General features: G+C 42.5%; 1 protein-coding gene across 3 annotated transcripts in view; it reads right to left on the bottom strand.

Annotated features, from left to right (window-relative positions):
• Positions 1–26420, bottom strand: part of NBAS (NBAS subunit of NRZ tethering complex) — a 423746-nt gene that overhangs the window by 133357 nt on the left and 263969 nt on the right. For all 3 annotated transcript variants that reach the window (XM_014589621.2, XM_014589625.2, XM_006140811.3), the window contains 3 exons: positions 9762–9929; positions 5393–5506; positions 4951–5071 (listed from right to left, as the gene is read on the bottom strand). In XM_014589621.2, coding sequence (XP_014445107.1) covers positions 4951–5071; positions 5393–5506; positions 9762–9929 — 403 coding nt within the window. The remainder of the gene's footprint in view (positions 1–4950; positions 5072–5392; positions 5507–9761; positions 9930–26420) is intronic.

Below are 26420 nucleotides of genomic sequence, written 5' to 3'. Positions count from 1 at the left end.
GAAAGAAATCTCTCCCTTGACAGCAGTCAAGGGCCCCCCTTTCTTTCCAATGAAAAGCTTCTTACATGAGCAAGTCGTCCACCCCACAGCATCCTACCACCTGACACTCATTCTTTCCTCGAGTCTGCCATTCCTGTGTCCCAACTGACATCACCTCCCAAGTCACCAAACTCAATGGCTTTTCTCTCATATATTACATTAGCAATAGGTTCTACTAGATGGTCCTTCCTTTGGCTTCAAGACACTTTGTTTCCTGCATCTGTTCCTCAAATCATTCTCCTACACATGTGCACATGACCGTTTCAAGATCCTCTCCCTCCTCTTTGATTCCTCGATGGTGGGTATTCAGTTACTTCATTACTATCTCAATCTCACTTTACATTTTCTCCCCTCAAGAGCTCAACTACTTTTTTTGTTTGTTTGTTTTTTGTTTTTAAGTTTTTTTGCCATCCAGCACTTGCCAGTGAGAGGAAAAGTGAGAAAATGTTCCTCAGGTGAGATGGCCATGCAACAATCCCTTCTCCTCCATTCTCCTCATAGGATTTTGTGCACTCACTCACAAATACCTGGTGTGATTTTTAAGTCCTTGGAATGGGAGAGAATTTTTGTTAACTGTACCTCAGATAAGGGACTAATAACCAGAATACACAGGGAACTCAAATAGCTTACCCGGAAAAAAATTATTAACCCAATTAAAAGATGGGAAAATGAGCTGAATAAACAACTCTATAAGGAAGACATATGAACAGCCAAAAAACATATGAAGAAATGCTCAACATCCCTCATTGTAAGGGAGATGCAGATCAAAACCACGAGGAGATACCACCTAACCCCAGTCAAAACGGTGAAGATTAAAAAAACAAATAATGATAAGTGCTGGAGGGATGTGGTGAAAGAGGAACACTCCTACACTGTTGGTGGGGATGTAAATTGGTTCAGCCACTGTGGAGAATGATATGGAGGTTCCTCAAAGACCTTCAAATAGAACTACCATATGACCCAGCAATTCCACTCCTGGGTATCTACCCAAAGGACAGAAGAGCACTCAGTCGGAAAAGCGCTTGCACATCTATATTAATTGCAGCATTATTCATGATTGCTATGATGTAGAATCAACCCAAATGTCCACGAACAGATGAATGGGTTGTAAAATTGTGGCACATATACTCGATGAAATACTATTCAGCCATAAAAAAACAACAAGGCCCTGGAATTTGATAGAGAGTGGACAAAAATGGAAGATTTGTTGCTGAATGAAGCAAGTCGGGTTATGAAAGAGAGACACTGCATGTCTCCACTCAACATATACCAACTATCTGTACTCTATGGTAGAGACTGAAAGACTGCAGAACATAAAAGTACTAAAAATTGTAATAGACACTAGAGACAAAGTGGAAAGAGAGTGTGAGAGGGGAAGAGTGTAGATAATAAATAATAATAATAAAAGATAATACGGCAAAATGTTCACTGTGGAATCTAGATAGAGGACAGATAGAAATGAACTATACAATTTCTTTTTCAACTTTCTGCACATTTGAAATTTTCTTAATAAAACAGGGAAAGAAAAGACAAAGATAATCCTCTGTGTCAAATACTCAAGATCTCTGTCATTTACTTCTGGCCCAAGGGGGGTTTCCTGGAGGGTATGTCTGGACAAATTCTGCGTGCCTGGTCTCGGCACAGCTGAGCTTCTGGCCACACAAAGCCCATGACCTTCCTGCTATGCTGAGACTTGAAGAATTGATCACAGATATCAAGAACGCCACCTTCCCTATGAACCCAGGGGCAAAGGAAAGGGATCTTTTCCCTGATCCCTAATGCCATAGTTGTTGAATTATCTCATGACATCTTTTTTTTTTCCCCACACAGGATAACAGGTCCCTAATCTCTACAATCCAAGGCCCCTGCTAATAAACGAATGAACTATCAAAGGAAACTGACGCGGGAGAGTGGGAGGGAGGACGACACACTCCACTCCACTCCTGGGCATCATAACATGCTTGTCAGCTTTCAATGCGACTCAAGGATTCTTCCAAAGTGGAAATCACATCCCTATGCACAGAAAACTCCTCAGCCTTGGAATCTGCAAACCATCTGAAGCAATATCTAACAAAATTTCTAGAGGATGGTGTGTAGACTGTTCATGGTGTTACACTGGGATCCCCAACATGTCATAATGGCTAGTGATGAAATGCAGGGGCTTCACGTTACCATTTAGATTGCTTTTTTAATGAATTGAATTTGCAATGGTAGTACTCAAAGCTTAAATACAATATATTTTCTAAACAAGTCCCATAGCAAAAATCAGATGAAATCTATGACAAAGCCTCCAAGCACTAATTTTGTGTAAAATAAGTGCCTCTAGAAAGTACTCTATGAAAAATCTAATTCCAGAATTAAATTCACAGAGAATAGTTGCCTATATTATTGATTTGGAAATCATTAGCTATTAAATCATTCATTTAGTTAAATAAATAATGATCAATTTTTCTCAGCTAGTCTTCATAAAAACCTTTCATCAACTTTATTAAAAAAACGTCTAAAGAACCAGATCATATTGAGAAGTTTAATATGTACTATGACCTACTTCTGAACCAATGTCAGGAATCACATTTTTACCATAACTTTTAATTTGGGTCATTTAACATCTATCACTCTTCAATTCTGCTGATTTTCTAACATATTTGATATAAAACAGCCAAAGAGATCAGTTCCATGTATATCAGCATTATCAAAAGATCTAAATGTGATAATATATAGAAAAATGCTTCATAAATTATAAAGCTACATGCAAATATAATGAATTATTAAAATTACTTCTATATTTAATATACACAATATATTACAGTATATACATAGATGCTCCAAAATGTTTTTCCCATTCAATTCAATCATGTTTGAAAATATTTTTTTTAATTCTTTAATAGACTTAAGTTCTTTCCCCTGGTGGAACATTAAAATCTGAGTGTCAGGACCAGCAGTTGGCATAATGGCTTTGTTTCTGAACTCCCATGTAGTCAACCATGGTTCAAGTTCCGGACCCAGTGGCTTAAACTCACACTGGGCATGTGTGTGTGCGTGCGTGTCCAAGATCTCAAGAGGAGAATGGAGGAGAAGGGATTGCGGCGTGGCCATCCCCCCCTGGGGGTGATTTCTCATTTTCTGTCTCTCTCTCTCGCTCGCTCTCTCTCTTTCTGGTGAGCGTACATGCCCCATAGCAAAAACCTCTCAAAAAAAAAAACAAAAAAACAAAAAACAAAAAACAAACAAAAAAAAACTCAGTGTCAGCAAAGATCAATTAAAGAAACACCAGGGCAGACACCACCTCTAAAATCCAACATGCACTACGAAGAATAGTGCACATACTTGGATACAGATGACCCACGAGCACATGCTCAACTCACTGTCCCAATGACCACGACCTGCACATTGTACTTATCTCACCATTGTGAGAAGACATTTATTTTGCACCTACCATATAGAAAATCCTCACAGCTCTGCTCGAAATGCTAGAAATACATATGATGAAACTGGCCCCGTAGTCTAATGGCTAAAGGTGCTAGATCCCACATGACTGACTCCACAGTACGAGTTCTGCACCCAGCAGCTTAAAAAACATCTCTCCTCTTACCAAATGTATAAAAACACTGACTGAAAAAACTTGTCAGGTGCCAGCCCATTCATACAGTGATGACACAACTCTGCCATGCTGAAGCCACGAGGTGAGCTCCCAGGTTCATTCTGCATTTTTTCTGCACACACCAGGCACGTGCTCACATGCCCAAGATCCATGCTGCCTGAGGCGGGTGGACTGCAGCGTGAAGACCCTCTTGGGGTTATCTGTCTTTCATGGATTTAAAAAAACCCTGAACATAAATAAATAATAAGATTCTGTCTTAAAACAAATTATCAGGTCAGCTCCATACCCAGGTGGTTAAAGAAATCAGATCCCACATGGACAACCATCGTTCAAATCCTGGCCCTGGAGGCTTGACAAGCACACCAAGAGTTTGTGTGGGTGTCCCAAATCCTAACAGGATGGAGAAATGAAGGGGAAGGAATTGGGGCATGACCACGCCCCATGGAGGGGAGTGCTTTCTCCTTCTTCCTTTGTCGGTCTCTCTCTAGTTCTCTAACATGCACACACGACCTCTGACAATTTAAAAATAATTATCTAAAAATAAATTACAACCTAGATTTTGGGAGAAATAGTGGTTTTATTTCACAAAAGTAAGAATTCTTTAATTCTGCTCCACAAGGCAATGCTCTCAGTAAACATGGAACTGTCCAGGCTTATTGGCAGTTTGAGCTAGCTGTGATTTTTAAGTAGAAACTATGGATAAGACTTCCAAGACAAGTGTCCTGCCCTCCCCACTTCTCCTCACTGACGCCTGGAATACAGACCGACAGCTAGAGCCTCAGCAGTCTTTGAGTCATGACATATTCAGTAAGGATGAAGGCAGAGCATGGTAACTGAAAGAACGCAGTCACAAAACTACCCTACAACCTTACAAAGAAGTAAGGAGGCAAAATAAAAGAGCAAATGGCAAGCTGTCTTTGGACTTGCATGTGTTTATCTCTGCAAAAAATTCTAGATGGAACGATATGCCACTGAACAGAAAATTTTTAAGATCAAATATACACCTACATTCTATGAAGCATAAAAGCAGAAAAGAAAGACTTACTGAGCATTTTATAGCATTCTCTATGAGAAGCACTTTACAGTTTATTTACATGTTATTCGTCCTTTTAAATCCTCAATATACTTAACTAGGAGACATCAAGTTCTCAATAAATGCTATGAATGAATGGATGAATGAGGTATCAGGGTATGTGATTCAAAATTACTGAAAAATTTGGTATTTTTTTCCTCTCTTTCATTCACACATTCTTGGTTACTGTTCTAATATGAGTTACACACTGTCAAGAAACTAGAATCTTCTTTCTTACCTTCTGTTGTTGGAAACACTTCTCCTTCCGTTTTGGCCTCTGCCAGTTTTCCAGTCCTCAGCAACACCTCTGCAAAGCTTTCTACTGAGATGTCCCGGCAGGTGTCATACGTCACTTCAGACTAAACGAAAGAAGCATTTTCACCATTTCATGATGGTGTCATTTTTCTGTGAACATACTCTTAGAAAACACAGTCACAGGACTTTATGTCTTCTAGTGACATGAATAATAATATCTCACTTACTAAAGCATATTACTTTATGCAATATTTTAAATAGATTTCAATCTCATATGTCATAATGTATATGAAACAAATGACTTAAAACCAAAGAATAGCATGAATAAGAGCCAAGCCAAAGAGGGTTTCCAGAAAAATTTCAATTTTGTCTATACTACGATAGCATGAGAGTTTAATCTATCTTCTTAGACATACTGTCCTTACCTCAGCGACAAAGGGATTAGAGATGACAGATTCGTAAAAAGTATGACATCCTTGTTGTTCTAGATTTTCATTGGCTATGGGTCCGATTCGATAAGCACCACCAAATTCTTGCCCCTAAAGAGAACAAAGTGGAAAACAGTGGATAAAAAAAAAAGAGAGCGAGTGTGTGTATGCATGGTGGAGTTGGTGGGTGTAAAGAAGAGAGGAAGGTGGAAAAGGCTGACTTGAGAAGAAACTCATCACTGTGTTTTCTGAGACCTAAACAGAGTGTGTCAGAGTGACACAGATACCCAGCAGAGAGCGACAGACTGACTACATTCACAGAGCACCCTGCAGTGCCTTTTGATCTTCCTGGTCACTTTGACATCAATGAATCAGGAAGACTGAAGCAATCAGTTTCATAACACGTGGTGAGCTTTTTATACTACAGTGGGAAAAACCATCCTAAAACACCATTAGTAAGTGTCGCTGCCTTGCTCAGAAAACCTTCAGCATCTCTGGACAAAGCAAACAGACGACGGCATACAATCTAAGCTACACAGAAGAACATGAAGGTTATTCAGTATTAATTAACGTTAAATACAACTCTCTACTCCAACCAAACTGACCTGCTCTGGGCACTCTGCAGGCCTCTGCCTTTCTAGCTCTCAGAGAGTCCCATTCATGCTGACAGCCTCCTCAGATCAGACCCCGCCTGCTGAAATCTGACCGCAGAGGAGGCGGCTGCCATGACTGTGCCCGCCATAATTCCCAGCTCCTTCACATACCACCCGTGCGCACACCGCCCAGACTTACCAGCACCCCTGATCATCAAGCACTTTTCTAGCCCTGTATAGTTCCATCACCTTTACGTTCTGCTCTCCTCAAACAGATTGTCAAGCTCTTCACTGGAAAAGCCAGGTAAAGGTAAAGGACATCCCCACTCCCCAACCCCAGCTTGCTGTGCGCTACTTTATGCAGCGTAGTCTAGGGAGACAATGAAGCTGCTGCTGTGAAGGACGATCACAATGACAGCAATGTGCAGTAAAAACGACTTTAGTTAAGACATAACCCTTCCAAAACCTGAAAAACCTGAGCGAGTTGGAGCACGGTGGGCAAGGCAGTTCGACCCCACATGGTTGACTGTATGATTCAAGTCCCAGACCCAGCAGCTTGAGGAACACTCTGGGTCACGTATGCATGTCCAAAATCCCAGAAGAAGGAAGAAATGGAGGAGAAGGAAATATAGCATGACTATCCGAAGGAGGATGCTTTCTCTCAGTCTCTCTCCAGCAAGTGTATGTGTCCTCTGGCAAAAATTAAGAAAAAAAAAAAAAGTAAAGGGAAAAACCTAATAGGTAAGACAGAAAAGTAACCATAATCCAGTGTGATTCCTATGGGGATGTGAGACACACTGATTTCCCCCAAAGCCAGGTACTCGGCATCTCAGTAAATGGTATCTTCATCTTTCTAACAGTTGGTGCCACCATCTTTGGGTCTCCTCTCTTCTGCACAAGCCAAATCCATACTACGAAGTACAGCCCCCCACCAAGCACTTCCACTTCCTGAACAGCCACCCTAGTCCAAACCACCATCATCTTTCACCTGGGGTGCTGGGCCAGAGACTTCCCTGCCTCCTTGCTTCTGCTCCTGACTCCCTACGGCCAGCTCTCCGTAGGGAGAGTGATCTTAGGAAGAGTAAAGCTGAGTCACACAACTGCATGGCCTAAATTCTCCAAAAGTGTTCCATCTTACAAACTCTACAGTCATTACTGTGGACTACATAAGGCTTTAAATGATTGCCCCTCTACCTCCCTGACCATATCTCCTTCAATTCCCCCATTGTTTACACTGCTCCAACCCCACTGGCTTCCCTTATGTTCTCCAAAAAGGTCAAGCATGATCCCCACAGGGCTTTGCCCTTGAGCTGCTTGGCTTCACCATTTTTCTCTTCAAAGGGATATCTTTTGTGAGAACCCTAACTTCTCTATCTAAATCAGGATTTTACTCCCCCAGTAACACTCCTTGTTTAGTTATGTTCAGAGCACTCACTACCATCTGCCATGGCTTTGACAGATAAATACTTTAGTTTTTAGTTTCTTTAACTCCACAATTGACATAGAAGTTCCACAGGGGAAGGAAATCAGAATGAAGTGTTTCCCCACTCTGTTCCCGGGGATTAGCACAGTATTTGACACACTGAAAACATCTTGGAGCATTTGCTAAGTGGATGAATAAATAAGATACTCAGTGAACGTCTGGGGTGAACTGATAACAGGTGTTTGTGTTTCCTTTCCCTCTGCTTTCCAGTGTGAGCCTAAAGGACTGCAGGATGAGATTGCAGAGAAGACAGCAGGGAGATGACAGGTCCGATGTCCCTGCAAGGAATGTCAAAGGTTTATAGTTTGCCCTGACCTCTACTTCCAGATTGGAATTGAGGATCCGGTAAACTCTTCTCTTTCCTTGGAGCTGCCAAGCTGGCTGCTAACACTCTATCTCAGTACTGGCCTATAGAAATATACCAAGAGCAAATAAGAACAGATAAAATGATTTTCCTTTTCATCTCATTCCATTTCCTATATGTTTCCATTCCATTCTAATACGTAAACGAAACCTTACCTAACTCCGTATCGGTGCCCTTTGCATGTATTCCATGGGAGGAGATACCGTCCATGAATCAGAGTAGTCATCCCCTATCAGATGGGAGACCTAGGTTTCTTTTTTCTTTTTGTTCCCTTAAAGAATTATTTATTTAATTTTATCTATTATTAATATTTATTAATTTGCTACAGGGGATGTACATTCACCAGAGAGAGAGAGAAAGTGAGAAAGCAAGCCACCAGGTCTGGGATTCGAACCGTGGTCAGCCATAGAATCCACTGCCTTTAGTCACCATGCCACATGCTGGTCCAAAGAGACCTAGTCCAAACCACCATCATCTTTCACCTGGGGTGCTGGGCCAGAGACTTCCCTGCCTCCTTGCTTCTGCTCCTGACTCCCTACGGCCAGCTCTCCGTAGGGAGAGTGATCTTAGGAAGAGTAAAGCTGAGTCACACAACTGCATGGCCTAAATTCTCCAAAAGTGTTCCATCTTACAAACTCTACAGTCATTACTGTGGACTACATAAGGCTTTAAATGATTGCCCCTCTACCTCCCTGACCATATCTCCTTCAATTCCCCCATTGTTTACACTGCTCCAACCCCACTGGCTTCCCTTATGTTCTCCAAAAAGGTCAAGCATGATCCCCACAGGGCTTTGCCCTTGAGCTGCTTGGCTTCACCATTTTTCTCTTCAAAGGGATATCTTTTGTGAGAACCCTAACTTCTCTATCTAAATCAGGATTTTACTCCCCCAGTAACACTCCTTGTTTAGTTATGTTCAGAGCACTCACTACCATCTGCCATGGCTTTGACAGATAAATACTTTAGTTTTTAGTTTCTTTAACTCCACAATTGACATAGAAGTTCCACAGGGGAAGGAAATCAGAATGAAGTGTTTCCCCACTCTGTTCCCGGGGATTAGCACAGTATTTGACACACTGAAAACATCTTGGAGCATTTGCTAAGTGGATGAATAAATAAGATACTCAGTGAACGTCTGGGGTGAACTGATAACAGGTGTTTGTGTTTCCTTTCCCTCTGCTTTCCAGTGTGAGCCTAAAGGACTGCAGGATGAGATTGCAGAGAAGACAGCAGGGAGATGACAGGTCCGATGTCCCTGCAAGGAATGTCAAAGGTTTATAGTTTGCCCTGACCTCTACTTCCAGATTGGAATTGAGGATCCGGTAAACTCTTCTCTTTCCTTGGAGCTGCCAAGCTGGCTGCTAACACTCTATCTCAGTACTGGCCTATAGAAATATACCAAGAGCAAATAAGAACAGATAAAATGATTTTCCTTTTCATCTCATTCCATTTCCTATATGTTTCCATTCCATTCTAATACGTAAACGAAACCTTACCTAACTCCGTATCGGTGCCCTTTGCATGTATTCCATGGGAGGAGATACCGTCCATGAATCAGAGTAGTCATCCCCTATCAGATGGGAGACCTAGGTTTCTTTTTTCTTTTTGTTCCCTTAAAGAATTATTTATTTAATTTTATCTATTATTAATATTTATTAATTTGCTACAGGGGATGTACATTCACCAGAGAGAGAGAGAAAGTGAGAAAGCAAGCCACCAGGTCTGGGATTCGAACCGTGGTCAGCCATAGAATCCACTGCCTTTAGTCACCATGCCACATGCTGGTCCAAAGAGACCTAGATTTCTTAAAAGATTATTTTAATAACCAAGAAAAGATAAAGCTGTAACAGTGAGAATTGAAGAGCAGCACTAATGACTGGACAGGAACCTCACAACTGATTTCAAAGAGAAAGCTGCAGTGCTTACTTGCAGGGGTCGAAGGTACGTTAAAGACTTCCTCCACCACTGCCCATCACTGACAGCCTGCAGTACAGCCCTGGTGGTGGTGGTGGTGTTGGACAGCACCTTCATGGTGGTGGCAGTCGTCCACTGCAACAGGTCAGGGGAACTGTCGCCTGGAACACTTACTTCTTCCTGTGATTAAAAAAAAAGGCGAGAGCAAATATGTACATTGTCATCAGAACAGAGCAAAGAGTGATGATGCGACTGCTGATGAGCCGTGAGATTGGAAGACAGATCAATTTAAATCCATGCTCACCAGGAACAAAAGAAGTGCAAAACAAAACAAAGCACTGTTAGCACAGGAGACCTTCCTAAATCATTGACAACAGAAAACTTGGTTCTAGCCCAGCACTGGAATAAGTACAGACTGCAGAAGAGCAGCCACCACCAGAGGATTACCTTGAGAAAGACTTTGAAGGAAGAAAAAGAGACAGATCTTTGCTAGCAGATGGTATATCACAGAATACTAGGTGGGCAGGGCTCAATTGAGAAGGTTTATGTGTGAATTGTGTGCTGGGTGTTTGCTTTGCAACAGTTTGAGTAGCTGATATGTAAATATTTTCTCAAAAACATTTAAAACCATATTGTCTCTGTTGTTATAGTCACAAACAAAATTATAACAAATATTTTGAAAGTTATCTTTAAAATTCAGTTTTTTGAAATTTTGAAAGTTGTTTATCAACTGTCAAAAACTATGGAGTATGAACAAAAATTTTTTGATATGTAAAGTAAATGTGGGAAAATGTAAAAATAAATCAATTAATTAAAAAAAAAAAACCTTGGGGGGAAAAATAGCACACTGGTCAAATAATGCTTTTTGTAAATACCTACAAAGCAAATAATGGATATTTATTTTTTTTAACCAATGTAATATTCCAACAATGACACACTCATGTTTGTTTCTGGTTTGTCCTAGTTCACATTTTTCTTTTTTCTTTTTTTTTTTTTTGAGAGGTTTTTGCTATAGGGCGCGTGAGCTCGCCAGACAGACAGAGAGAGTCAGAGAGATAGAAAGCAGGAAATCACCCCCCAGGGGGGGATGGCCACACCACAATCCCTTCTCCTCCATTCTCCTCTCGGGATCTTGGGCACACACGCACACGCGCCCGGCGTGAGTTTAAGCCACCGGGTCCGGGACTCGAACCGCGGTCGACTACGTGGGAGTCCAGCGACATAGCCATTACGCTAACTGCTGGTCCCACATTTTTCTTTTTTAAGAGAGATTTTTGCTATAGGGTATATGCACTTGCCAAAGAGAGAGAGACAGAGACAGAGACAAAGAGACAGAAATCGAGAAATCACCCCCTGGGAGGATAACCACACTGCAATCCCTTCTCCTCCATCCAGTGTGAGGTTTTTTTTTTAGTTGCTGGGTCCGAAACTCAAATCGTGGTCAACTACACGGGAATCCAGCGACATAACTATTACACTATCTGCTGGTCCTATCTGGTTCCCATTTTTAAGTACGTCATACTTAGATTAATTAATAAATACATTATTCATTTGAAAAAGGCTACTCTGAACCAGGTGAAAGTAGAAGATTCAGACCATCCACCTTTAAATGTTAAAAGACACTGTTTTTCATCCAAACAAGTGGAAGATCAATGGTATTTAAAAGGTTGTGGAACCTCCTGCCAATTGTGAAGCAGGCAGCCAGAACTCAAAATCTCCATGTGCTGGGAACCAGCAGTTAACGTAATGGCTATGTCGCTGGACTCCCACGTAGTCGACCGCGGTTTGCGTCCTGGACCCGGTGGCTTAAAACTCACGCCGGGTACATGTGCGTGCGTGCCCAAGATCCTGAGAGGAGAATGGAGGAGAAGGGATTGTGGCGTGACCATCCCCTCTGGGGGTTGATTTCTCGCTTTCTGTCTCTCTGTCTCTCTCTCTGTCTGTCTGGCGAGCGCACGTACCCTATAGCAAAAAAATCTCTCCAAAAAAAAAAAAAAAAAGAAAATCTCCATGTGCTAACTAAAGAGCTTCCACATGAGGGGCCTCAGCTTCAGGATGTGACTGCTTTGAAGGTAAAGAGGCCAAAGCCAAGGGATTTGGGCGATCTCGAGAAATAAAACAGCCCTCAGGAGATAGCCACCGACCCCTTGTCCTACAACCACATGGAAACAAATTCTGTCAATGACACTCAGGAGCAAAGAAACAGATTTTGCTCCTGTCTCCAGACTTGATTTTGACCTTGTGAGATACTAAGCAAATCCAGCCAAACCTGCCAGATCCGGGAAATGAAAAGTAAAAAAAAAAAGCATGTTGTTTTAAAGGTGCTAAGTGGTCAGCAGATAGCACAGCGGTTACAGAGTTGAACTATGTGGCTGACCGTGGTTCGAATCCTGGACCCAGTGGCTTGAAACTCACACTGGGCACACGTGCATGCACATTCAAGATCCTGGGAGGAAAATGGAGGAGAAGGGATTGTGGCATGGCCATCCCCCATGGGTAATTTCTCACTTTTCCTCTGACTGTCTCTGTCTCCCCCTACCCCTGCGAGCACACACGGCCTTGGGGGGGGGGTTGGGAAGAGGGGGAAATACAACATAAAAATGAAAATAAAAGAAAAAAAACTTCTCTAAAGTTGCCAAGTCATATGTTACAGCAGCATGACAAAACAGAAACTAGTGTGAGGATACGTAAATGGAGGTACATTTGAGATTCTCCCTTCTAAAGGGAAACATGTTTAAACTGTGCTAAACCGTGTTCACAATTTACCCAGGATGCCGTGGTTCAAGGCTATGTGTATTCTCAACTATAGGTAATAAACAAAAAAACTGCTTCTTATGGGATTTTTGAACATTAGGAAATGTATAAGCCATCAACTCAATGGAATAGTATGTATCATTTAACTATGAAAACAGGGGGAATGGACGGCACATTAACAAAGGAAAAGCCGTAGAAAATTGCTCCCAGACGATCAGGGCGACCATGCAGAACATAGCTGTCTGAGGTAAAGGTGCCAATAGAAAACAGCCCCCTCCTGGGTTTCGGACTGGGCAGGTGCTACAGACTGGCTCACTCACTGTCATCTGATCCCCTTACAGGCTGTTACTATGGCTAGACGTGGGGAAGCTAAACACATTTCCTGGGCCCCCTTACGGCTGGTGCTCTGCCTATGACCCAGTTTCTTCAAGTTTTATATACAGGCTACATGAAATCTGGGGGAGGGAGCTATACATCTGCCATGTCTGTGATTTGCTACTGGCAAGAAGTACTTCAGCTCGTTTTTCTTTTTTTTTAGTTCTGGTTGCTTTTTTCGCATCAGTGGTAAAGGGAGTTAAAAGTCACTTAGGAGCTTCTGTTTCGAGGCTTGTGCCTTAGAGAGTCAGGGTGGCCACAGTGCTGGGGCCTCGCTCATTTCCCAGCTGTCTAGGCAGACCGGGATCCCTTCCTGAGCAAGCTCTACACTGTGCCTCTAGGAGTTACTGGTAGAAACACATCAAAAGCCTGCCGTCTCAGTCCCTTCGGTGATTTTCTAAGCTTCCAACTTCTCATTAAAACAAAATAAATCACCTGGTGCTTATAATAGCCAGGATATTTTCTTTTTCTCCAACTGAACCTTGACTGATTAAAATAAAAAACAAAACCAGTCCCACAGCCTAGTAGTTAAGGAAGCCAGACCCCACATGTGACCACATGTGCACATGTCCCAGATCTCAACAGAACAGAGAAATGGAGATGAAGAGACGGTGGCAGGAACCAGCAGTTAGCCTAATGGCTATGTCGCTGGACTCCCACGTAGTTGAGTGGTTCGCGTCCTGGATCTGGTGGCTTAAAACTCACACCAGGCACATGTGCATGCGTGCCCAAGATCCCGAGAGGAGACTGAAGGAGAAGGGATTGTGGCATGGCCATCCCCCCTGGGGGGTGATTTCTCACTTTCTATCTCTCTGTCTGGCGAGTGCACGCACCCTATAGCAAAAACCTCTTCAAAAAAAAAAAAAAGAGAGAGAGAGAGAGACGGTGGCATAACCACACCCCTGTGGGGGGTGCTTTTCTCACCCCCATCCCATCTCTCTCTGCCAAGCACATGCGACCGCTGGCAATGAAAAAGCTACAAGCAGAAATCAGAGAGAAATACTGTCATTATGGAAGAGTGGAGAACATGGATTAAATCTATAGCTATAATTAGGCTAAAACCATTCTGCAAATCTATATTGTAGAGAACCTTTTTCAAATATCTGGGTCTCTAACGTAGGCACACCCAACCAGAATCACTGTTATCAGTGCAGTGGTGGAAAACTGAGTGGAGATTTCCAGAAGTGCCTCTGACCCACCTTGTTCAACACTGAGCCACGTGAGGCTCCAAGCCTGAAAGGTGGCTACCCATGCCGAGGGATGCTATAAATGAAACACACACTGGGGTGTAACGATGAGGAGAGAGGGGAAGAGAGGAACAGATCGGACAAGAAGGAAGGGAAGGACGGAGGACGATGGACACACGTGCGCTTAAGCTCCGTGCACCAGGACTGGGGCAGGACGAGTGTGGAAAGCACCTTCCATATCGATGGGCATCCCCCCAGGGACCTCAGGGGCTACGCCGCACATCCTCAATAATTTCCAGTTTCGGCAATCAGGAAAACGAACCATCCTCCTTTGTGGAGGGAAGAGGAAGACAAAGATCAAAGTTCATTATCAAACACTTCTGAAACAGCCACGGTAGGAAATCCTAGATAGGAGGAAACACAACTCTTGCCCAGAAGAAATAAGAGGCCCGGCGTAGGAGGTGCTGCCAGCAGCAAAATGAACTGCAGTGCTGGAAAGAAGTCTCGTGGCCAGCTATGACTTGGAACCCTGGCAGGTTTGGAAACAGGTCGGCACATGTCTGGGCACCCAGATCCTGATGAGGAGGGCTGAGGGAAGGGGACTGAGGTGTGACCAGACTCTGTTGAGGGCTTTCCTCACTCAGTTCTCTCTCTCTGCATGCCATACATGTGTGTTCTCTTATGAACAAAATAAATACACTTAAAAACAAAACAGTAAAGGGGTCAGCATGTGGCATAATGTGGTTAAGGCACTAGATTCTCACATGGTTTGAGTCCCGACCTGTTGGCTTGAAAACTCACACCAGGTACATGCATGCATGCCCAAAATCCCAGGAGAAGAATGGGGAAAAGGGATTGTGGCATGGCCGTTCCACCTGGGGGATGATTTCTCACTTTCTGTTTCATTCTCATTCATTTTCTTTCTCTCTCTCTCTCTCTTTCTCTCTCTCTCTCTCTCTCTCTCTCTCTCTCAAGTGCATACAATCGATGGCAAAAACCTCAAAAAAAAATTAATAATACTGATAGACGGCAAGTCTTGAATGCTGGCAAGTTGCCAGAACTTTACTAAGTGCTTTATGTGTCTACCGTGCATAAAAACTAGACGGGAACACAAAACCAAAACTTGTCATTTTAGAGGTGACATTACATTACTTTTTCTTCCCTTATTTTTTTCCCTTTGAAGAGATGGCAGTGAAGACTCATTTCCACCCCACTTTGGTAACATTGCAACAGCTGGCTCACGAGGTCTGACTTAGCAGAAGAAACACATACTTCCCGGTCCTGAGTTCCAGAGGCCCCTCTGCTCTGCAGCTTTGAAGTCACACAGTGGTGTAAATGGTACCTCTGGCTCCTATACCACATGATAGGGGTAGGCCTCTTCCCACTGGGCAGCTTGTCACTGTGCACACAGCCGACCAGGTCTGGAGTAAGCATGCCTGTCTGTGGGGACCGAAAGCTTTGGAGATCGTGCACATGCCAATTCCTCCTATTGGTAGGTTTCTCCCCCTAATAGGCCCTGCACTGACTGAAACTAGTGCTGTGTCTGAGATCTCCATGAGTAACACTGCCTAAAACAGTTCTCCCAGAAACAAACGGAGAAGGAATCCGAGTTAACTATACAGGATTTCTCTCTTTATATGTCTATGTGTGAATCTGTTCATGTATATATGCAAATATATGTAAAATACATAGTAAGCATCTTTATTTATTGGTCATACTTTTCAGTTACTTAAAAAATTACAAATGGGGGAACAGCAGTTGGCATAATGGCCATGTCACTAGACTCCCATGTAGCTGACCACAGTTCGAGTCCCAGACCTGGTGGCTCAAACTCACGCCAGGTACGTGTGCATGCGTGCCCAAGATCCCGAAAGGAGAATGGAAGAGAAGAGATTGCGGCATGGCCATCCCCCTAGGGAGTGGTTTCTCGCTTTCTGTCTCTCTGTCTCTGTCTTTCTGGTGAGCGCATGCACCCTACAGCAAAAAACCTCTCCAAAAAAAAAAAAGTTACAAATAGAAAAATCAGAAATGAATTAGAATTCATTCAGCTATTCAGTAACTGTTCACTGACTGACTCTTATCTGGTGACATGCACTATACTCAGCAACGTGGTGACAAAAATGAGAAACTAGGCAGGGAGGCTAAGATATAGAGAAAAGAATTAAAGAATAAGCTCAACTTCTAGAATCTACTCAGCAGTTCAGTAGTAATGTGCTGCTCAAGTGATGATCCACATAGAGGGTCACAGGTTCAGTTCCCTGGCCAACTTGTACATGCCAGGTACACACAACTGGGATCCTGGCTGGCTTGGAAAGCGGGGATGACCACAGCATGGGACCACGTTGAGGAGCTTGTCTTTCTCTCTTTCATTCTTTTAAAAAAATAAATAAACTTTAATAATATATGTCAGGGACCACATAATGGCAGTGTAAAATATGATGCTAATCAAGGCAATCCCATAAGGGAAGGTTCTCGGTTCGAGTTCAGAGGCCTTACTGTGTATGCTGGGCCAGCTGAAGGCGGGGGGTAACACCATGGCCTCAAGATCCTGATGGCCTGATGGGCTCATTCTCCTCTTTCTCCCTTCTGTCCCTCTCACTCATGGGAGAAATAAACCTTACAAAAATAAATAAACAAATAAAATTTTAAGAATAAAAAAATTTTAAAACCTAGTAATACTATTAATTTCTCAAAGAAGTACACATGAAATACTGCCAGAACATGATGGGACGCAATCACAGGAGGTTTCACAGAGAAGGGAACATTTTGGCAGGAAAGAATTTTCTTCCAGAGAAGAAATGCTGAAGATGGTTTCAGTTGGAGAATGCAACTTTTAAAACATAGAAAATTGGAAGAAACTTAAAGGATTCAACTAAGCCGAAGAAAAGAGCAGAGAAACGGAAATGGCAGATTTGAGGATGAATGTAAGGCAGAGGTAAGTCCGAAACCTCCCACTACCTGAACGAATAGGAATCACTAAAAGGCTTTAAATGGAAATATTTCAGAAATATTATTCCAGGGGCAGAAATTCAGTTAGGAGACTGTTGTATTATTAGCCTGAGTTCCATATAATTTGGGACCAAATTAATGTAGTGAAACTGGGAATGCAATGAGGTTACCATGGGCTTTTTTCCCCACCTGAATGTATATGTTGAAATATTTTTATTTCTAATTGTCGAATTGTGATAAGGGTGTGAGGTAAGCTAGGTAAGAGAAGAATCGAAAGATTCTACAGCCAGCCATTCAGTAAAGCAGCAGCAACGCCACGCTGGACCTTACTAAGGGTAAGGGAAAGAAAAAAAGAGAAGAAAATCAGGGACACACGCAAACATTAAAGGTTTGATACGCAAAGCTAAGTGTGGCAGAGGTAAGAAACGGGCAGTGACACTTACAAGAACTAGTTGTCAAGGACCGAGTTTGTAAAGGGGAGCAACGAAGAAGATCAGACACTACTCACCTGCGGGAGTTCCTTACATATCCTAAATACAGATGCCTTGTTAGTAAGCCACTTTTGTCTGTTTTCTATCACTCTGAATTATCTTTTCATGATTTCTTGTGATTAACAGAAGTCCTTAACTGGAGAATTTTCATTTACAATTTGTACTTTTTGCATCAAATGTACAAAAAATTTTCACTTACTTCAAGGTCACGAAGATGTTCCTCTAAGTGTTCTTGACACGTAATGTTTTTGCTGTAAGTCAGATCTCATTAAGACAACACGCTGCCCTCTCCTGCCACTGATAACACTATGAACACCTCTAATGTATGCAGCAGATTAGTATTATGATTGTTCTTTGTCTTTTTTTCCATCTAGGCTGCAAGCTATTCAAGAACTAGGACACTATTTATTATAATATTCCCTGAATACATATAGTTTGATCTATAGACAGGTGTAAGAAATACGGTTTGGGGACAGCAGGTGGCATGGTGATTAAGGTGCTAGATTCTAGTAGATGGAGTCCAAAAGCCAGTGGATTGAAAAATATGCCAGGTATGTATGTGTGTGAGTCCAAAATCCCAAAAGGAGAATGGAAGAGAAGGGACTACAGCATGGTCATCCCCTCCTGGGATTAAAGGGTGGTTATTTCTCAATTTCCCCCTCTTTTTATCTCTCTCCAGAGCACATGTAGCCTACAGAAAAAAAAAAAAAAAAAAAGGATTTGACTGCATCTTTAAATGCTTGAAGATAAATTTTCAAAAGCTTAATATGTTGTGTCTAGAGTAGGCAAATGTTATTCAAATAAGGTTTCATGTCACATTTTCAACTCCTGTTCATCTTTAGAATCTTCGTAATTGAGAGGGCGTACTGAATGATTTGAATGCCATCAACTAATCCAAGTACAGAACCGAAAATATAAACACGGTAAGAAATGTGGCAGTTAAATAGAATACAATTTCACTCCAACGTAAATCAAACCAGCTGAAAGATATCCCCAAAAATGCACACCACAAAATAATTACTCTGTTTTCATAACATGAAACTAAACTTTACATCTATTCATATAATGGGCTAGCTCAAGATAGAAAGTTTAAAACAAATGAAACTTAAAAGGTTGTCTCAGAAGGTCAATAATATTCACACATGCAGAAAGTATGAGATAATTCTCTTTCTGTAAGCGCTTCCCCTAATGAGAATTACAAAAGAGAAAGTAAAACAAAAGCCTCATCTGGACCAAGAAGAAACATTTAATTTGGGGGCGGTCTACCAAGTTCACAGTGTAACCAGAAACATTAATGGGAAAAACAGTTTTCTTTCAACATCATATAATGGGGAAAGAAAAAAGAGGTTAGGCAAAATTTAACCCTGAAAGGCTTACACTGGCACTTTCTACACTCGTAGTGGCACACTGCTAATTAATTTAAGAATGTGTAACAGCAGAAATAGAATAAACCTCAAAACCAACTCAACAATTCCCAGCAAAGAATTTAACGTGAAACCTCATTAATATCAAGTGTGTTCCACAGCTCAAAGGTTAACTTACGAAGTGCTAATATTTTTCAAATCCTGCAACAGATACCACTACCAAACAGAAACAAGAACAAGGACAGTTCACGTGAAGAGTGACTCACTAGAACGATTCTCACTGGTCAATTACAATAATGAATATTCTGAGGAGTTGATTCTTCTAGTGTGGAAATATGCAGGTTAATTTCTCAGAAAACTATTGGTCTGTTGTGAGCTGAACTAATGGCGCACTAACCAGGCAAAGATACAGAGCTCCAGGTGCCTTCAACCACTGCCTCTTCTCCAATACAGCCTAAAATATTCCAATGTGCTTCCATGCACCAAACACAGCAAATACTGTCCTGATCTCAAAATCTCAAGAACGTAATCATAGAGGCAGCATATGCCAAAGCAGTTATGTCACTGGACTGCTGCATGGCCAACCATGGTTCAAGTACTGGACCCAACGGCTTGACAGTCACTCCTAGTTCACTCGCTTGACTGCGAGCCTGAGATCCTGAGAGGGGAACAGGAGAGAAGGGACTGAGGTATAGCCAATCACCCCGGGTGTTGGGAAGGATTTCTCACTTTACCTCTCACTGCCTCTGTCTCTGTCTCTCTCCCTCCTACATTCTCCGAGAGTGCATGCGCCCTAAGGCATAAACCTCTTTTAAAAAATGCAATCGGGTTTTTTGTTTTTGTTTTTGTTTTTTTTGTTTTGCTATAGGACACCTGCACTTGTCAGAGAGAAACAGAGAAAAAGAGAGAGGAAAAGTGAGAAATCACACCCTAGAGAAGATAGCCATTCAGCCATGCCACAATTCCCCTCCTCCACTTGCCTCTCAAGATTTTGGTCACATTTGCACCTGCACTCAGCCTGTTTTTCAAAGTGTCAGGTCCAGGACTCGAACCACTCAGTTGGCAATATGGGATTCAGCAGCTTTAACCTCTGTGCCATCTATTGGCACATGTTCAACTCATCTGCTAATTTGCAGGAAAGGCCACAGACCAGCTCTTCTCCTCTCTGGGAGCCATGGATCTCCACACATATCTGATGAAAGCCAACTCCTTCCCTCAGAAACTTGAACTCACTGGCATGTGCACTCACACGAACACAAGGTCACAGACGCACTCACAGACACGCCAAGTTAAGTACACTATTTCAGTGGATGAAGGAACCCAGCCCTTCTGGGATCTAGCATTCTTGGGCCCAGAGTAAGAAAACTAATCAAGAAAAACAGATGTCACCATCCATTCTCTTCCATTCTGCACCTGGGATTTTGGGCATACATGCATGCACACAAGACTGGTGTGAGTTTCAAGTCTCTGAGTATGGGACTTGTAGTTCGACACTGTTGGTCATGTGACAGTCCAGCACCTTAACCACTATGCCACCAACTGGCTATTTAAATCACTTTTTATGAATGATTTGGGGTTCTAGATATACTTTCAAAGTAAGTTTCCTGAACACATATTTTTGACATGCCTCCTGTGTTCAAGACCCAGCCCTAAGCAATAGGGTTAGCATGCTAATTAAGATATAATCTACGCTGAGTCAACCCCAAAGCTCAATGAGTAAACGCCGTGCACTGGGAGTCAGATCAAAAGTTTGAGTTTAGTCTCATTTTATGAACTAAAGCATGCACACACATACTCTCTGGTGATTAAAAAAGATGCTATAACTCCTGTTCCCAAGGAACTCATGGTACATTAGTAAAGAAAGACAAAAACAGCCTCATTTTACCAATGAACTGAGAACTTTGCAAATTGGGCCCCATTCAAATATTCCTCCCTGGTATTAGCAGAATTTGTCCCTGCCGTCACCTTCTCATATATCCATTCACGTTTCAGCAGACACCTGTGACTCACCTGTGACAGGCACTGTGCTAGATGCTGGAAACACAGCACTGGCAGAACGAACGCAGTCTGCCACACAGAGCTTTCGTTCCAGGAGGAGATAAGTGGAAAACGCACAGGCTGTCGGAGAGGTGTACCAGGTGAGTGACACGGCGAGGCAAGGGAGAACAGTAAAGTGGAATGGTGGGGGAAGACACTCGAACAATACTGAGACAAGACTCCTGAAGGAAGTGAGAGGACAAGTCTCGGGATACTGAGGGAGAGAACAGTCCAGGGAGAGTAGGGCAAGTACAGGGACCGAGAGGAAAAGTTTACTGGGAATGTTTAAAGAATGGGAATGGAGGCAGCTGAGCAAGGTGACTGTGTATGTTGGCGGTGGGGACAGGTGGGGGTGGGAATACAGCGTCACAGGAAGCGGAGAAGCCAGAGCATGTGTCCTTGTAGGTGACTGTAAAACTTAGTTTATTGGGGGCCTGAGGAAAGGGCCAGATGGCAGCACCGCAGGAATTTTTTTTTAGGAATGCAATGCTCTGCCACGCGAGACTTCAGTCCCGGGTTCACGTCCCAGGGCCTCCTTGTACATGCTGTCTGTGTGTGTCCAGGACAAGGGCAGGCAAAAGCTGGGGGTGAACTGAAGCATGAGGTACCTGCTAGGGATACTTGTTTCTCTCTCTCTCTCACTCTATAGCCTTCTCTCCTGGAAGAAATAACTAAGATTTTAAACTAAATAAATTAATTAAAACTTTAGTTTTTACTCTGACTGAAAGGTTTTAAAGAAAAGGTAGGCATGATCTGACATAACTTGAAAGAACTGCTCTGGCAGCATGGCTGAGTACACACGACAGGAAGAAAAAGGGACGCGTAGGACGTGGCTCCGAAACTCTAGGTAGACATGATAACCCAGGGCGGGATCCCAGCAATGCTGAGGACCAAGTGCAGTCCGACTCTGAGCCCACTGTGAGAGCGGAGCCAATGGGGCTCTCCGACAGCCTGGCTATGTCGGGAAGGAGAATGAGAGATGACAGCGAGGCTTGTGCGTGGACGACTAGGAAGACAGCTGCTACTTCCCGACAGGGCACGACTACAGAAAGGCACAGCTGTTTGCAGAGGTGAGGCACGCGGGTAGAGGAAGGGGATGGGAGTTGACAGTTCTACTTGAACCCACAGAAATCAGGGTGTCTACAGGAAATGTGAGCACAGATGCTGGACTGGCAGCTGGACTTACAAGCCTGGACAGAGACCGTGGGGCTAGAGCTATGAAACAGAGAATCCTCAGCACAACATGGGTATTTATAGTCATGGTAGGGACCAGCAGATGGCAAAGCAGTGACCTCTCTAGACTCCCCCATGGACAAGAAGGTTCGTCCCAGACCCGGTGGCATGACAATCATGCCAGGCACATGTGTGTGCGTACCCAGGATACAAGGAGGAGAACAGAGGAGAAAGGACTGAGGCATGACTATCTCCCCTGGGGAGTGATTTCTCACTTTCCTTCTCACTGTCTCTCTCCCTCTCTCCCTGGAGTACATGCTCCCTAAGGCAAAAATCTCATAAAAAAATGATAATGAAGTCATGGTAATGAATAAGACCATCTAGAGAATGGGTGCAGATAGAGAAGAGTTTTAAAGACTGAGGCCTGGGGTCAGCCAGTGGCATGATGGTTAAGGCTGACTGCGTGGTTGGAGTCCCAGATCCAGTGACTTGAAAAACACACCAAATGCGATTGTAGCACAGCCAGCCCATGTGGGGTGACTTTTTCATTTTCTCTCTCCTCCTCCTCCCATACCCTGCCCCTGGCGAGCACTCACAACCTATATCAAATTAAATAAAAAAAGACTGAGGCCTGGGGTATTGAACATTTAGCTAGAGAAAAACCAGCAAAGCCAAAGATTATTATGAGAACAATCAGTCACTGAGGTCTCAGGAAAACAAAACAAATGGGTTGTCCCTGAAACAAACAAGTCAAATGTTACTTACATGTCACTAGATAAAGATTGAGATTTGACGCAGGAATTTATCAACAAGAGGTTATTGCAAACTGTTGTGGTGAAATGGTGAGGACAGAAGACTTCGTGAAGTGTAGGTAAAAACCAGTGAGGGAAATAGAGAAAATGCAGCCACCGCCAAGTGTAAACCAAAGCAGTGGAGAAAAGGTCTCTCGGAGAGATACATATTAGGGCTACTGGAAAAGTAATATCATGACGCTTCCCTAAAGGACACTGTTAACACCCACAGATTTCTCTGTTACTGACTGACAACTTAAGTGTATTATTTTTGCAAAATGTCTTTTAAAAGTGGATTTAAATGGCAAACCTGGACAAAAGGAAGAAATGTATTTCTTATTGCTATAAAGTCATTTTAAAACAAAACAAATATGTTATTGTAGAAATGCACCAGTCCTCTGAGGAAACGGCAGGATAAAAGAAGAAAATCTAGAATTCAAACGGCACTTGCTAAATGATGAGGCAGCTAATTTTAACCTTTGTGAGGAATAAAGTCTATGATATATATTTGCAAATTCATTCAAAATGGTATGATTCACAACCCTGAGCGTCGAGCTATCAACTGAGTAAACATCTTATGCTGGAAGAATGAAACTATGATGAGCATTTCCTCTTTCGGTCAGATCTGCATGCTGATTGAAACGCGTGAGTGAATATTCTGAAATGTGCTGGTGCCCTGGCAAAGTCCAGATCCCTGCTATCATGACTCCCGAGGACTTAATCTCACAGAGAGAACACTCACCAAGCGATGCAGTCCAAAAAAAAAATAGTAATACCCAAAATTAAGAGGGCCCACTGGGTTTCCAGAGATGTGCTGGCATCTCAACAGTAAACGTTACAAAGTCGGGATGTACGCAGCTCCGGCGAACAAAGGACAGAGGCCACACTGACCCAGGAGCCCGTTTTCACCATCTTATCCCCAAGGCAGCACCAGTATGAACACATAAAATGCTCAGTCCCATTCAGCTGAAATAAAAAGTGGACACGAGCAACATGTGCAAAAGCAAAGGAAGAGGGGAATGAATCACGGTACACACATCCTAAGAACACCATGCTTCCATTACACTGATGGTCTCCACATAATGACAGGGCAGATTCCACGACACATAACCACACACACACACACACACACACACACACACACACACACACACACAAAATGGCAAGCTGCAAAATAACGTATGTGACATGGATTTATTTTAATTTAAAAAAGCAAAATAAGGGAACCAGCAGTTAGCATAATGGCTATGCCGCTGGATTCCCACGTAGTCGACCACGGTTCATGTCCTGGACCCGGTGGCTTAGAACTCACGCCAGGCACATGTGCGTGCGTGCCCAAGATCCCGAGAGGAGAATGGAGAAGGGATTGCGGCGTGACCATCCCCCCTGGAGGGTGATTTCTAGCTTTCTGTCTCTATGTCTCTCTCTGTCTGTCTGGCGAGTGCACGCGCCCTATATCAAAAACCTCTCAAAAAAAAAAAAAGGCAAAATAACTTTACTCCAGGAGACAGAGGAGAAAAAGTATGAAAGGATATATATAAACGTAAGACTTTATCCTTGAGCACTGGAATTCATGGAATGGGTGGGCGTAAAGGATAGAGAGAGAAAAGGAAGACGACTTTCTCTTTAACTTATCTTATGTACTAATTAATTCTTGGTTAAATTATTTTTACATTATAAAAAAAAAAAAAACAGAAAATACAAAGTTACTACAAGTAGGGATTAGCAGATGGCGTAATGGTTACATCGCTGGACTCCCATGTAATAGACCACAGTTTGAGTCCTGGACCCAGCCGCTTGAAACTCACACTGGGTATGTGTGATGAATGCCCAAAATCCTGAGGTGAGAATGGAGGAGAAAGGATTGTGGGGTGGCCATCCCATCCCCTCAGGGGGTGATTTCTCACTTTCTGTCTCTCCAGGGCATGCCCTTATCAAAAGTCAACAAATGTTAGTATTTTATCAAAGATATTTCACATCTAATTTTTTTTTTGAGAGGTTTTCTGCTATAGGGCACGTGAGCTCACCAGAAAGAGAGAGACAGAGAGACAGAAAGCGAGAAATCACCCCCCAGGGGGGATAGCGACGTCGCAATCCCTTCCTCCTCTAGGGATCTTGGGCACACACACACACATGGGCCCAGCGTGAGTTTAAGCCACCGGGTCCGGTACTCCAACCACGGTCAACTACGTGGGAGTCCATCAACATAACCATTAGGTCAACTGCTGGTCCCTAATTATTTTTTACTTTCAAGAAATAAATATGCCAGATAATGTTGAGGTCCCCTATGCCCCCATAAATGAGCTGTTAGAATAAAAGTTTATATTATTTTTGTAATTAAAGAAAACATTATGAATTCCAGTCAAGACGGACCTCTGAAGTCAAGTTTCAGTACACTTGCTATGCTACAAAATACTGACAATAGGGGAAAAACAATTAAGAGACAACTAAGTTCAATGAAGTTCAACATTTGGGGGCTTAGGAACTGTAATATTGACTGTCATAAGTTCCTTTTCAGAGAAGAGCTATGAATCAAAAGAATCCCCTATAACTGGGAAAACTGGCCAGATCTACTGCCCAGGACTATACAGTTATATAAACTGTGGACCTAGGTAGGCAGAGAACAAAAATATCCAAATATCTCCATGTTTGTGTTCCCACAGTCTCAACCTTATGGGAGAGAGTCCTATGTGAAAAACACCATTGTACACTAAGCCACCAAAGAATTGGGGAGAGAAAAATCACAAAACTAAAGAATCATTAGATGAGATCTAGAGAAAATTTCAATCAACTGAATACAACAGGGAGGATGAGAAGGAAGGAGGAAGCGGATGTATCGTCACTCAAAATGAGCTTGCAAACCAAAATTCTGAAACACACAAAGCGGGGAGGGGATCGATAAATCAATAATTATAACCAAAGTTTATTCCAGACGAAATTATTACACTTAAAACTTCAAGATAACTTGCATTATTGTACATAGTAAATAAGAGGTTTTTATATCTATTATAAAAGAACAGGTTATCATAAGATATAAAACAAAACAAGTATGATTCTATTCATTTCTTTGTATGGTATGAGGTAAAGTTCTAAACGCATCATTTTGTATATAAATATCTCTTAAGCCTATGCTTATTACATACTAAAAATGTCTTCTTATTATTACTGATCAGTAAATATAAAAACTGAAAAGCTGTAAGACTCTCAGAAAGAAAGCATAGGAAAAACCCTTCACAAGTTTGGGTAAGGCATAAATTTCTTAGATACATCGAAAACACAAGAAATAAAGAAAATACTAATAAAAAGGACTTCACCAACATTAAAAACCTTTACACTTCAAAATACACTATTAAAATAAGAAAAAGTCAAGTCACACAACAAGAGAAAAATATTTTCAAATCACAAATTGGATAAAGGACTTGCATCCAAAGTGAAATAAATAACCCAGTTTAACAAAGGGCAAAAAGAGGCCAGCAGGTGGCGTAACGGTTAAGGTGCTGAACGCCCACATGGCCAACTATGCTCTGAGTCCTAGACCTGGTGGCTTGCT

Source organism: Tupaia chinensis, unplaced genomic scaffold, assembly GCF_000334495.1.
Source record: "Tupaia chinensis unplaced genomic scaffold, TupChi_1.0 Scaffold000045_1, whole genome shotgun sequence".
Taxonomy (NCBI): domain Eukaryota; kingdom Metazoa; phylum Chordata; class Mammalia; order Scandentia; family Tupaiidae; genus Tupaia; species Tupaia belangeri.
The sequence above is the reverse complement of the archived record's forward strand: the minus strand, read 5'-3'. Positions and strand labels throughout refer to the sequence as shown.